This window comes from Heloderma suspectum, chromosome 4 (assembly GCF_057233095.1).
Source record: "Heloderma suspectum isolate Gila_16-S chromosome 4, 16-S_ref, whole genome shotgun sequence".
Lineage (NCBI taxonomy): Eukaryota > Metazoa > Chordata > Lepidosauria > Squamata > Helodermatidae > Heloderma > Heloderma suspectum.
In genome coordinates this window covers 219,989,842-220,004,576 of record NC_139461.1, presented here as the reverse complement: position 1 = coordinate 220,004,576, position 14,735 = coordinate 219,989,842, and the positions used below count along the sequence as shown (strand labels likewise).

Sequence of the window (14,735 nt, the reverse complement as noted above, 5' to 3'; positions counted from 1 at the left end):
GCAATACAGCAATGAGGAGAGCAGGAGTTTTTGTTTTCATTTCAGTTTAGACTTATGTTCCAATTAGGATTGGGTACAGTTTATTATTTATTTGTGAAAGATTTTTAACCTGCCTTTCAGTGCACCCTACCCTCACAAGATGGCTTTCTGTATTACAAAAAACATTAACATACAAATTACAGTTAAACACACACACATAACGTACAACCATAATACCACCAGCAGCTAATGGTCTTTAAACCCCAAATGAAAACTGGAATAAATGTGTCTTCAGAGTTGATTTTAAGAGCCAGCAGTGAGGAGTCCATATGTATCTCCTTGGGAAAGGAGTTTCAAACGTATGAGGCCACCACTGAGAATGCCCTAACCCTATTACCTGCCAGCCTAATGACTCTTGTTGGTGGGCCAGAAAGTAGGACCTCTGATGCTGATCTTAATGCTTGGGTACTATTTTTGGCCAGAGGCCAGGACATTGGAGGTTGCGTATCACCAGTGCTCAGTGGGAGTGAACACTGGCTAAAGTGGGTGGAACCACTGCTGGCATGTTCCCCACCTATATTTCCATACAGACTTGGTGGGTCTGTCCACATGATCACTGCAACCCACAGTGGCTTATTTAAGCTATGGTGGGTTGTGGCAAATGCTGGTGGCCGTTTTGAATATTCAGACCCTGGCAGGGGGTTGCCATGGTTTGTCGTGTCATCCAAACCCAGGTGGCGGGGTTTGTTTGAGGGTTAATGCGTGAGCACAAGGCTCTTTAATGCTAAACCATAGTTTAGCATTGCATCTGAATGAGGCCTGTATGTCACATGGAGGCCTCTCTTGCCCCTCAGCAGATGAAATGGATACAGTAGTAACTAACCCCTACATACTTACGATGTATACCATTATGAGGAATGTTTGGGTGTTGCCTTTATTTTCTTTCTGAAAGTTGCCTTACAGACCTATTTAGAGATGCCAGCAGTTACAGCATATGTCTAGTAGGAAAAGCTAAGCATGTATCTTAATTGAGCAGGGCTGGAAGCCAGAATATCTCTCACAGTTTCAGACAGTGGGTGCCTCTTCTGAAATTAGAGGTGTGTGCATATATGGCCCTAATGTTTTCAAGGAGGGAGAATAAGGTTCCTTACTCCTGCCATTGCCATCAGAAGTAGTAACTTTCAATTACATAAAGTCATTCTTAACTTCATGCAATATTTGATCATGGTCAAATAATAAGCAGTTAGGTGGTAGCCAAACTGACAATATTTGACTGGTTGGTTGACTGGGGTTCCAACCCAACAGCCAGTATAATAACAATGTGTGTGACTTGAACTTCTAATTCATCCTTAGAAAGACCATCACCTGCTATGATCCCAAAAGTTGTTATTCAGCTTTATGCTGTCTGACCCCAGCACTTCCAAGGTTAACAAAATACAGGGACCTTATAATTTTTATTAATTATTTCTTTAGACAGGCAAGTAAGAAACAGCTGTTTCAGATCAGCCACATTCTCTTTATTTAAAAAAAATGATTTCTTATAGCACGTTAGATTAAGTTGACCGGTACTTGAACTCAAGAAGATAAAAGTACAGTTTCTTACAGTTTGTTATTCCTAAGAGCTGTTATCTATTTTTCCTTATCTCTGAAAAATTAAAGAGTGTTCCAAGATTTTAGTTGGGCAATCTCGGGTTGTTGTTTTTCTTAAACAAACTTAATAATTATCTTCAGGTTGTTGGAATAACATTCCATGTGTATGCAGAAATGATTAACTCTGTATACAACCTTATCTAAAATAATGTTTGGGTGTCTTGCAAACGGTAAGGCACTTAACTGAAGAATAATGATTCCTGTAGTTGTTTTACTCTTTACATTTCTGATATATATAATTCTGTCAGTATAAATGGAAGCTTTTAGCACCCAATTTGTTACCTATGTCTGTTAAAAGCCACACTATTGTCAGTGCTTTAGATCTAAACTCTAGAGTTGGATCCAAAGAATCATGAGTAGGAAAATAGCCACTAACACTGTTCCATCAGGGTTTAAGAGAGCATGCAGTGCAATAATAGGTACTTTCTAAAGCAGTTCTCATCCTTCTGCTTATGCAACAGATTGTGCAAGATGTGGCATAAGCAGAATGACACCTGGATTTAGGCTGCACACTTATTAGAAAGACATTCCATTGGACTTAGTAGAACTTAACTTCTGAATAGACTTGCCTAGGATTGTACCATTAGTTTCCCTGTTCTCATACAGCTCTTTAGTGCAAGGTGCAAAACAGCCTTTGGATCGAATCCAACATATTTCTGATTCTGTATATCCAGCCATTACAAATTTTAAATAGTATTCATACTATGCTAAGAAATGTATTTTCTGTCTAGACATTAATGGAGGGGTTTTTTTTTCTTGAAGAGCAATTTGTTTAGCTTATCCTGAATTGTGTGCACTGTTATAAACTGATAAACATGAATACAGTAAGAACAAAGCAGAGGCCTAATTATTGGAAGAGACATATAAAAAGAGAACTAATTATAGGAAGAGCTATAGGAAGAAACTAATTATCTATCAAAAGAACAAGTTATACCCACAGATAAGTTATTCCAAGTTCAAAGTCGTTAATTGTTTTTTACATGGATGCATTTATTTAGTAGATTTGTATACTGCTTTTCAACCCAAGTCCCCATAGTGGCTCATAACATTCATACAATTTAATGGATCCATTATAACTGTACATTTTAACAAGCATAGTTCAGCTGAAACAGGAACAAACATTTGATACTGTCTTTCCCTTTCATATATAAAATCAAGCTTCTAAGCAGGAGTAGCGCTACATTCTAAAGTTCTCATATCAGATGTCTGTTTTCAGTCTACCCAATGTTAAAAGGAGATTTCATTCACTGGATTCAAGTAGTCAAAAGTAATCTTGTATGATGTCTTAAAGAAGGCACTTATTCCTTCTTTAAGTGCCTAACACAACAAATGTTAGCTGAACTTATGACTTAACAACTTCATATGAGTTACTTCCGAACAGCACAACAGACTTCCAAAACCCGTGTGACATCTTGTTGGATTCACTGAAGTCAACAAGACTTCTGAAATTAATTAAATGCATGTGACGTGCGTTTTTTTCAGTATCAGGCCCCATGGGAAAAGTACATTCTGCAAAATCCTGAACCTAAACATTTCCACCATGTGTATTTTCTACATATGAAAATAAGCGTTGAATTGTTAGTCCTTTAATTTTTATCCAGTGCCAAAATGCTGTGCAGAATATTGTCAACATTTGTCACAAAATCAAAATACCTGACTTGCTCACAGATTGTTCTGTGTTCAGCTGCGTGGAGATGGTGAACACCCTGAGCAGCTAAATGTTTGTACTATCAAGTAGTATTAAATATTTTAAACAAAGGAGAGTGAAGTTTCTAGAAGAATTCTTTAAAAATTGGAACTCTGACCTATACAGCATTTATGAAAATGAACAATGGGAGATTATTAAAAAGACATCCTGGGACTTGCTTCCTTTTGAAAATGTCAAGTATCTGGTTGATTTTTCTAGCCATCCAAATTGCTCTCTTAGTAATGAACAGGTATAAACTAAAGATGCATTCTTCAGCCCAGTCTTGATCTCTGTGAGTAAAGTGGTTTGACAATTGTGGACTAAGGGCACAATTCTATGCATGTTTAGACAGAAAAAGGTCCTATAACTCCCAGCATCCATTCAGCCAGCAATGCTGGCCAGAGCATGCTGGGAATTGTAGGACTTTTTTCCATCTAAGCAGGCATAGGATTGCACCCTAAGTGATTTAGGCCCAGTCCATTTTTTACTTCTGTGTGGTGACTGCTACAGCCCTCATAGGCAAGTCCAAGGTCCTAGTGAAGCTATAAGATTAACAACTGAGTTTAAAAGTAGACTTGTACCACAAAGATGCTGTATGTATAGATGTTTCCTGGAATTCTGTATTGAACTTTCCTTCAGTTTGGCCAGGATGGAAAGGCAAAGGTAGAAACTGAGTTTCTCAGCTGAATCAGAGTTTCTAGAATCACGTTGTTATGAGCTACATTTGCATCTACATTTATTTCTTATGCTTTAAAAATGGAAACTTTTATTGTAGTACTTTTAGTGTCTGCATGTGATACTAACTACAACGAAAACAATACAAGAGTATATCTTAGTATACTTTAGTATGGACTGTGATGTATGTGCTACATTGTAATGAATTTTATTGGATTATTTATGTTTTAGTATGTGAGCTGTCTTGGGTGAGTTAGCCTTCGTCATTGGCATACAAATGTATGTAAATAAGTATGTATGCATAAATAAATAAATAAATTTCTTCCATCTTTTAATCCTAAATTACTCCTCCATTCAAGTAACAGAATTCCACCAACTATCTCCTCCATCTGTAGCTCCCCACACTATATCCTGCATCATTCTTCATGGGTCTCTGAATCTCCAAGAACAGATTGTCAAGGAGCTGCAGAGGGAAGGAAGAAACAGGAAACCCCTATTCCGTGAACTCTGTTCTGTTCACAGGAGGAAAGTTAGGATATATATATTATGGATTTAATTTAACTTCAGCTCTGTGTTTATATTTTTCTTTAACATTGAGCAATTACAGGTTTCTATTATAAGTATTTAAACTGCTCTCTTATAGAGGCAGCTAACAGTTAACTTTCCTTATGTATTTGGCAGCCCAATGGTAGCAGCCAAGGCAAGGTGCACAATCCATTCCTTCCTACCCCGATGTTGCCGCCGCCACCTCCGCCGCCAATGGCTAGGCCTGTGCCTCTGCCAGTGCCAGACACAAAGCCTCCAACCACGTCGACAGATGGAGGTGCCAGCTCTCCCACTTCACCAAGTAAGTACAGCTGCAAAGGGGAAACAAAGGGCTGTCATGTATTTGCAACTTCATGAGCCGTTTCTTCATAGTTCTGTAACATCAAACAAAATGCAACAAGAACATTCCTGCCAAGAAACTTCCCTGCTTTGTGCCTTACAGCTGCAAAACCAAATAAACCAATAAGGGTACAACTAAAAATCTAAGACTGATTCTTTGTGGGACAAAATCAGGATAGATTCCCCAAACACTTTTTGACCGAGGTAATGTTTGTGTTGTTGTTGTTGTTGTTATTTACATTTCTATACTGCCCCATAGCCGAAGCTCTCTGGGCAGTTTACAAAAGTTAAATGATTGAGTCTGTCTCATGACATGTAAAATATAACCTGACAGTGTTACCCTTATAAATATATTTTGTGGTATAATCAGCTACTTGCTGTTGCAGTTCCCTGCCACTTACCTTCCTCTGCCCACAGCTGCCACTGCAAGTGAGCTCTTTTTCTCTGCTGGGCATGACAGAGACAGATCATGCAGCAGCCAGAGCTCCAAGCCAGGAGGACATCGTAAATTGGTTATTCACATGAAAGATACAGAAACCATCTAGGCTGTAGGCATAGCCTGCTTCCGTCTTTTACGCAGGTAGCAGCTATTGTGTGCTGCTGTGTTTCCCCAGCAAGGGCAATAACATTGGGCTGCTATTGCTGCCCCTAGGGTGAGTAGTCTTTTTATCATTCTGCAAGGAAAGACAGGGGAAAATTTTATTATTATTATTATTATTATTATTATTATTATTATTATTATTATTATTTACATTTCTGTACCACCCCATAGCCAAAGCTCTCTGGACATTAAAGATTAAAGACATCAAAAATACAGTATACAGAGGTTAAGAGCCATTTGAATTAAAAAAACACCTGAACAAACAATATACGCAAAGACAACATGTATCTAAAAAGCAACTTCACACAATCAACCATAACCATAAAACAAATACAGGATCAAGAATAAGAAAGCAGCAGTGTGACATTCACTTTCCACTGGGAAACAACAACATTAGAGCAGCAGCAGCAGCAACCATGAGTCACCTAGAGGCAGTTGGGACTCATCATGAGTGATCACCGCTTAATTGGAAGGATATCGTAGTAGAAAAAATCCTATAACTGACTATCCCACCTTGCTTTGATCCATCACTGCATCTGATTAAGTAGGTTTTACCCACAAAAGCTCATGTAGAGAACTTAATGCTTAGTCTAAACAGTGCTGTTGGGAATTCACCATTTTCTTACAACTTACAATATCATTTCTTGTTTTAATAATCACTATTCTGGTTTGCTTATTCTTTGTATACCAGCACATTTTCTTAGCTTTCTTACCTCAAGAATGAGAAGACACTTGCCCAAATGGTTCCCACATGGAACCTGATTTTGTCCATTTTACCACTCAAGATACTTGTATGCAGGAGGGTTTCTCCTGCAGACTCTATTTAAGATGCTTCTCACTTTGGAACATTCTATTGTTTATTTGCCAAATTTGTGAAAAGTAATATATTTGAGCTTTCTGTATACTGGGTAGAGTATAGATTATGTTTTCCTAAATCCATATGCAAAGCATCATTCTTTTATATGTCATTGGAATTTCTCACTTGGCAATTTATCTGTATTTATCTGTATTATATGATTCATGTATTTAGGCAAAAGGTTGAGGAAATTCCTTGCTTTTTAAAAAAAACTAGTTTGGCATTCACCTTGTTTTTTTAATTACATAGCTCATTTCTCTGAATGTATGGTTTCCTTTTACAATCTTTATAATAGGTCATTATTGTTCCAGTTTTTCAGAAGGGAACTAAGGCTAAGCATAATTCCACACTAGGCATTTTACTCTGGAATGGCCATTCTTTGTTCACTCATTTTTTGCAGGGCATCTTTATGATGTAGTCATCCAATCATGCACCTGTGTTTTTTCAGTGGTTCTTCTGTCTTTTCTCAGCCCACAGAAAATCCTACTTTTTAAAAAGCTAAACAAGTAGAGCAATTTTCACAGGTGCAGAGACAACTGTACAACTGTTCTGCCTTTTTGTAGACATGTTTTTGTTTTGTTTTTTACACATTCAGCGATATATTGTTGGCTGAGTTCTATTGCCAGCCTGTTCCAAGGAGGTAGCTTTGATTCCTCCTCTTCTAAAAACATCAACCCTACAGTGAAGTTGGTGATGGGACTGAGTCATGGGAGTTTAGTCTCCCATGACTAAAATAGCTTTCTGTAGTTCTTTTGCAAAAAACATGGGAAGATTTCTACAAAATGGCACCAATTTTGAAGAGAGGAAGAGGAGAGAGCTCTCCTTCCCTGTAGGAGTCAGTGTCTGCAATAAAACATTTTGAGGCACATTTGTTCATAAATTGCCTTCCACCTCCGAAGCTCCCCTTAGTAATAATTGGAGACTCATCTGGCCATGCCAATAGATTCTGTGCCGTTCTCTGCCTCAGAATGGGAGAGGTAGGGTACAGGCTTTGGGGAGTGATCTGTGCCTAATTCCTGCCCCTTAACTTTGATTTTGGGAGAGCAATAGCATGTTGCACTGCCTATCAATTCTAGCTCTTGTAGACTTACCTGGAACTAAGCCCCAGTGAATGCAGTTGAACTTACTTCCAACTAGACGCATATAATCAGGCCTAAATGGGGGAAATCAATTTTGACAATTGATTTTGCAGAAAATCAGGAGCAACTTGCCAGTACAAAAGAGCAGCCTTCACTTATTGAAGGCTGCAATTCAGATTGGTTTGTACAAAATAGAATAGGACTTACATGTAAGTAAACATGCCTAAGATCTCCCACTGTAGCTCAGGAATGCCCATCCACTTTTGCCTTGTTGTGTGGGTGCAGTATCATGTGGTTGTTGTAAGGATTAGTTGTTGTGTGGAACAACATGTACAGTTCCACTACTAGCTCATTGTGCAAAAGCAACATTTCAGCAGTGCTAAAGAGGCCCTGGTCTGGAAACTCCCCAAGTCACAATAAGTTGCCCATGGCCAACCATTGAGTTTACAGTTGACCAAAGATATGAACCGCAATCTCATATTTTGAAACCTGGTGTTCTGTATTATGTGCCACATTGGGTCTCAAATGTGCTTAGAGCCAAATGTGTGATTAATGATATTTCACAGTCTTTATTTTTATTTTCCTTCCTGAGCGGTGTAAATAATATACTAACAATAGTTAGGTTTAAAGAGAATGTTTTAAATTAAGATAAGCATCAAGAAGATGAGAGTTACAAAAGTTTATCTAGCTGGAAGATTTTGTAGGTGAATTCTGGCTACATGATATCTGTTTTAAATATGATTGTACCTGCCCATGCCCAACTATATGTGTAAAGCTGTTAACAAGATTATGCTGCTAAGTGCTTTGTGCTTTGTAAATTACATTGTGCTAAAAAAGAGAAAGAATAGTGACATCCACACCCTTGCATAAAAAATATAAAACAAAATAAAAGTACTGAATCAAGAAAACCCAAATTATGCATGACGAAAAGTTATATTCTGTGACTCACATAATTAAGCATATTTTCATTTGGTTGATCATTTTGTTCTGTTTGTCCTGACCAGTGAAGCAAGAAACTATGCAAAGCCCTGAAATCCCACTACTTGTAATCCTCATTAGCTCCCCTTCTTGCTTTTAAATTTCATCAAGCAGATTTCCAAAGCTTCCTCCACACCCTTCTTCTACCCTAAACTTTAATAAATCAATAAATAAACCTGAGTTTCTCATAATGGTGAATTCTGTAGTCCATACCAAATGCCATACTTGAGCAGCTCTTGGAATCCAAAGCACAAGCACCTCCACATTTTTCCTGGAACCTGAAAATAGGAACATCTCATAACCACAAACCCATAGTAAATTAATGTTTGACAAAGTGAATAGTGTGCCACAAATAGGTGTATCATGTGGAAGAGTAACATTAAAATCATGTGAGCAGATAGATCTGCTGGCTTTGGTGGCAGATTCTGAGACCAGAGTTCCTACCAGAGACACCCTGCTTGTCTGCTATCTTTCATTTCCTTTATGTAGCATTTGGTTCTTAAAGCACTTTGCTGGCACAAGCCTATTTTCTAATGTTTGCAGCATGCTTTATGGTAGAAAGTGTTGCTCCAGTCCGAAATTATTGTATTTCAGATATGTTCTGTCAAGTTTTCTTGTTTGCATTTTAGTAAAAGTGTTTGAAGGGGTTTAAACGTTAGCACCAGTCATATCGGAATAGTGTAACTATTCATATTATGCATTTGTACATATCTTGCTTCTTGTGAATAAAAAACTGCACAGTGTATTATATTACTGCTGCCTGGAATTCTGCTTTGCCAGCAGTCATCCTTGTTGACTCTACATTTCTTTGAGAGTAATAACTCTTTCAGGAAAGTAAGGAATTTTAAGACTACCCTTCATGCCACAGAAAATTAAAAAAATAATTCATACTGGAGTTGCATGTGGCTCTCACCTTTCTTTATATTGAGTTAGAATTCCTAGCGTAGTATTGTCAATTCTGATAGGTAACAGCTCTAGAAGGCCTCAGGGGGAGTTCCTTCCTAGCCCTGCTACCTGGGATGGTTTATCAAGAGATGCCATCTCTTGGGCTACTTCCAGCATCTCAGCAGGCAGCCATCTTGCCTTCTTGTTTTTCTTTTTCTTTGGGATGTTCTTTGTTGCCGCCTCCTGAACAATGTTGCGAACTTCTGTCCATAGTTCTTCCGGGACCCTATCTACTAAATCAAGTCCCTTAAATCTATTCTTTACCTCCACTGCATATTCATTAGGAATATTAGTGAACTCATATCTAACTGATCTGTGGGTCTTCCCTATTCTCTTTAGTCTGATTCTAAATTGTGCAATAAGAAGTTCGTGATCTGAACTACAGTGAGCTCCAGGTCTTGTTTTTACTGAGTGTATAGATGACTGCCACCTTTGGCTACAAAGGATGTAGTCAATCTAATTTTGGTGTCGATTATCTGGTGAAGTCCATGTGTAAAGTCACCTTTTAGGTTGTTGGAAGAGAGTGTTTGTTATGCACAGTGAGTTGTCTTGACAAAATTCTATCAGCCTATGTCCCACTTCATTTTGTTCTCCCAGACCATGCTTGCCTGTTATTCCAGGAGTCGTTTGACTACCCACCTTAGCATTCCAGTCTCCTGTAATGAAACTAACATTTCTTTTTGGCATATTATCCAGTAGGTGCTGCAGATCCTCATAGAACTGATCTACTTCTGCTTCTTCAGCATCTGTGGTTGGGGCGTATATTTGGATCACTGTGATGTTAAATAGCTTACCCTGAATTCGAATTGTGTTCTATCATTTTTGGATTGTATCCAAGCACTGCTTTAGCCACTTCATTATTAATTATGAAGGCTACTCCATTTCTTCTGTGGTCCTCTTGTCCACAGTAGTAGATCTGGTGGTCATCTGATGTGAAGTGGCCCATTCCAGTCCATTTCAGTTCACTGACACCCAAAATGTCTATATTTAATCTTGACATCTCCCCAGTAACCACATCCAATTTGCCCTGGCTCATAGATCTTACATTTCAGGTTCCTATGGTATGTTGATCTTTGGAACATTGGATTCATCGTTCACCACCAGCACCGTCGGCCACTAGCCGTCCTTTCGGCTTTGAGCTAGCTGCGTCATCACATCTGGGGCTAGTTGAACTTATCCTCTGTTCCTCCCCAGTAGCATTTTGATCATCTTCCGACCTGGGAGTCCCATCTTCCGATGGTATACCGACATATCTCTGGTTGTACTGATCCATTAAGTTTTCACAGCAAGAATACTGGGGTGGGTTGCTGTTACCTTCCCCAGGGATCGTATTTAGTCTGACCTCTCTGCCATGACCTTCCTGTCTTGGGTGTCCCTTCATGGTTTAGCTCATGGCATCATTGAGGTGCTCAAGCTCCAGCACCACGACAAGGTAACGATCTCCTTTGCTGGAGAAGTAATTACTTACTGATTTATAAATTTCCTGAATGGCATACGAGCCACTGTGACAATAGTGACTTGCCATGAGATTCACCAGTAGGATATTAGAGTGTCTAACTTTTCCTTCTGTATGTTGTTTTTATTTCTGCTGGTCTAATCACCATGAGCTAGTTAGCCTTCAGAAACTATGTGATTTTGCTGTCCAAGTGCAATGTCTGTTCAGTTCAGACTGAATGGGTGTTCAAGTAAATTGCTGCTAAACAAATTACTTTATTAGGAATGTATTATCTGAACTGCTCACTCTCCATTTATGTTTTCTTGATGAAGAGTCTAATGTGATTGAGAATGAAGATAGATAGATAGATAGATAGATAGATAGATAGATAGATAGATAGACACACACACACAATATATATATATATATATATATATATATATATATATATATATATATGGCTGTTGACTGCATTAGGAAATAGATGGATTAAGAATTAGTTAAAAAAGGAAAAAAATTAAGAGTAGACTTTGAAACTTGCTATGTTAACTGTCCAAAACAGGGCAGCAAGATTGTTAACAGGGACTGGCCAACGAGATCACATTACATCAGTACTTCTCCAGCTGCACTGGCTGCCAGTCCATTTCGAGGCTGATTCAAAGTGCTGGTATTAACATTCAAAGCCCTAAACAGCTTGGAGCCAGGTTATCTGAAGGATCGCCTCATCCCATATGTGCCTTCCTGGACCCTAAGATCATCCTCAGGGGTCCTTCTCTGGGAGCCCCCGCCAAAGCAAGTGAGGTGGGTGGCTACCAGAAAGAGGGCCTTTTCTGCTGTGCCCCCCCCCCCCAGGCTGAGATCCCTAGAGAAGTTCACCTGGTGCCTACGTTGTTCTCCTTCTGGCGCCAGGTGAAGACCTTTTTATTCTCCCAGTATTTTAGCATTTTAGCTTCCTAATCTTTTAGCTCTGGTGTTTTAAATCTGTATTTTAAATCTGCATTGCTGCTGGGTTTTATTTTGGTTGTACTGTTATATTGTGGTTTTAAGCGTTCATATTTTATATTGTTTTATGCTGCACTCTGTGGTTTTAATTTTTGTGAACCACCCAGAGAGCTTCAGCTATCGGGCGGCATAGAAATAAATAAGTAAACAAACAAACAAACAAATAAATAACTTATTCCTATACGTGAAACTAGGTAGTAAATATTTGTTAATATATATTAAAACATGCCTTACAGATCCTGCGGTTAGGAATTCATAAACCCCTTGCCAACCAAGAATAGTAAAGAGCATTTGAGCACTGCAAGTAAGACAGCTTCAGTTATGGGGCAGTACAGAAATGTAATAAATAAATAAATTGGAGGGAGTTGCCTATCCCAGGTCTACTAACTTGTGATGTGCCATTACAAGAGGCCGTTTTGCAGTTAGTGGTAGTCAAATGATGAGCCTCAGCAGAACTGTATAGGAGATACTATAATACTGTATTCCAGTAGTATGTAGTAATGGATGCCACTTTGCCATCTCCTACTCCAGCAGCTGCGGGAAGGAAGGTTGTTTTTCTGATGCTGGGCAGATTCACACAGATCTCTTAGCATGTAGACTAGCAATAGGGAACCAGTGGCCCTCAAGATGTTCTTTAACTCTGCCTCATAGCCAGTAGTCAGGAATGATGGGAGTTTGAGTCCAACAACATCTGGAGAGCTGTAATTTCCCAAGCCCTGCTGTAGACATTGGAATATAGGAAGTTGCATTGTGATGAGTTGTGGGAGCTAGTATTGGTATCGTGCACACACCACAACTTTTATAGAAAACCATGTGTGTCTTAATTCTTGTGGTCATGCTTTTTAAAAGTGTAATTCTACTGAAATTTATTGTTTAATGGGACATTAACAGTTGGCCATCTGTCTAGTAGTACTTTGACGAAAACCTCGCACAAACTCATGGCAGTTCCCCAACTACTGTGTATTGGCAGCTTAACCACGCTGCATCTTTGTATTACTTAACTAGCCATCTGTGAGGCTTAGTCCACCTCTTTGGGGAGAGTAGGGATCATCTCACTGATATCAGTAATTCTATTAGTAAGAAACTGGCATAACAATTAAGGCTCCAATCTTCATAGAGTGGAGGATTTTGCTTCTTTTAAATTCTTTTCTACTTCTTTGGGAGTTAACGATATCTGTTTGTTTTTTCACAGTTTATGAATGTGTTGTGTATATCACATTACCACTTTGTAATTACACTGAGCAATATCATACACAAACTTGTTCTTGTTGAATACTTCATTTGGTGAATGATGTGTGTAGAAAATGTACAGTAGAGTTTTACTTAAAAACACATTGAAGGTTTGAATGTGAAGGTCTGAAAAACAGCAGTAAAGAAATGCTGATAAAAAATAAAAACCTTATTTACAGAGCAATCCTAACCCCTAGATCCACTGGCTGAAGGGTTAGCCTGGGACAGAAATGTCCCTCCACCAGCATATATCTACTGGTGGTAGGTCCAGAATAAGGTGTTCCAGGGACAAGGCAGGGACAGCCCAGAGGCAGCCTTAGATCCACTGGCTCCAAAGCCCCATTATTCCCCTGAGAGGTCCCCCAATCAACCCCTTCTACTATGCCAGCCTGGGACTAACATAGGCATTTTCTCTCTGTTGAAACTAACACGAGAGAAAACAAAAAGAATTAGGATTTGCTCTGCCTAGTGCAACGAATCCAATTTAGAAGGAATCTGGTTTATTTTATGGTACAGCACTTTTATGATCATACTCCAGATCTCCTGCTATAATAAATGGAGCTCATGGAACGTGTGTGGCTTCCTCCTCCTCAGTCATTAGCAACAGAGAAGCCACAAGTCATCATGGTCAATAGTGTTATATAAATGCCAGCTGATTTATATAAATTTTCACCTACCACATGCATCTGCACTTCATTACATTCTGTTCATTGATCACTTTACTATATCAACCCCATAATAAAAATGATTCAGGATTTCTTCAGTCATGTGACATGGAGCTTGAATTCTGATATGGAATAAAGAACTGATTGCACTAAAATGCATGTGAATCCATTTAAAGCACTACTGAATATAGTATCTTTGTTCTTGAGAATGAGTGGGGTGCAGGATTGCAGGCCCAGAGCTTATTGCTTGTGAATTGTTTTTCTAAATGACCTGTCTCAAAGACAAAAGTAGTTTCAATGAACTTGGTCTGCCTTACTCCAGATATATGACATCATCTCAGTTTTTATTGAGAAGAAAACCTATTGCCTAATTATGTCCATATTTATATCTCCATCATTCAAATTCCAGTTGTCCCAAGTCATATTCTTGACCCTTACAACATGACCTCATTTCTGTGTTCAACATTTGTTTAGGTGGCTCTGAGATCAGTGTTGTTTTTGGTGTTGTTTGTCTGTGATCTAGTGCTGCTTCCTGAACGCATGTGTCCCTTCCCTTCACAGCCTACTCGACACCCAGCACCTCCCCTGCAAACCGATTCGTCAGTGTTGGACCACGGGATCCAAGCTTTGTAAATATCCCTCAACAGACACAGGTGGGAAGCTTTCAACTTCTGCTCTGTATGTCATGCTGCTTGTTTACTCTTTGGTGTACTTTAGTGTTGCTTTGGCAAGTGACTTGCATCTCTCCACCAGTTCATCCTCATGGTCTAAGTAACAGTGAAATGTCAGTTCCAATATTTGTCTGTTTGATTTTGTTTGGGGAAGCACTTGTGACAACAGTGCTTCCTCCATAATTTGGATAAAAATATATCTCATCAGGTTTAATGCTGTTCATTCTCTCTCTCTCTCTCTCTCTCACACACACACACACACACACACACTTATTTCCTCTACCGCAGGGTTAGGTAACATAGTACCCACAGGCACCAATGCACCCCCAGACACCTTTCTCAGTGCCCACCAAGGTGCCTTACCCCTCCAACTTTTTTTTTCAATTAGCACATTTTT

The 14,735-nt window shown here is 39.0% G+C and overlaps 1 protein-coding gene across 4 annotated transcripts in view; it reads left to right on the top strand.

Annotated features, from left to right (window-relative positions):
• The window catches only part of NFIA (nuclear factor I A), a 439,446-nt gene that overhangs the window by 380,707 nt on the left and 44,004 nt on the right, over window positions 1-14,735 (top strand). For 2 of the 4 annotated variants that reach the window (XM_084852356.1, XM_084852357.1), the window contains exons 9-10: window positions 4,673-4,838; window positions 14,229-14,320. In XM_084852356.1, the coding sequence (XP_084708482.1) occupies window positions 4,673-4,838; window positions 14,229-14,320 (258 nt within the window). Of the gene's footprint in view, window positions 1-4,672; window positions 4,839-14,228; window positions 14,614-14,735 lie in introns of those variants that run through there. The other 2 variants (XM_084852354.1, XM_084852358.1) reach the window with 2 other exon arrangements.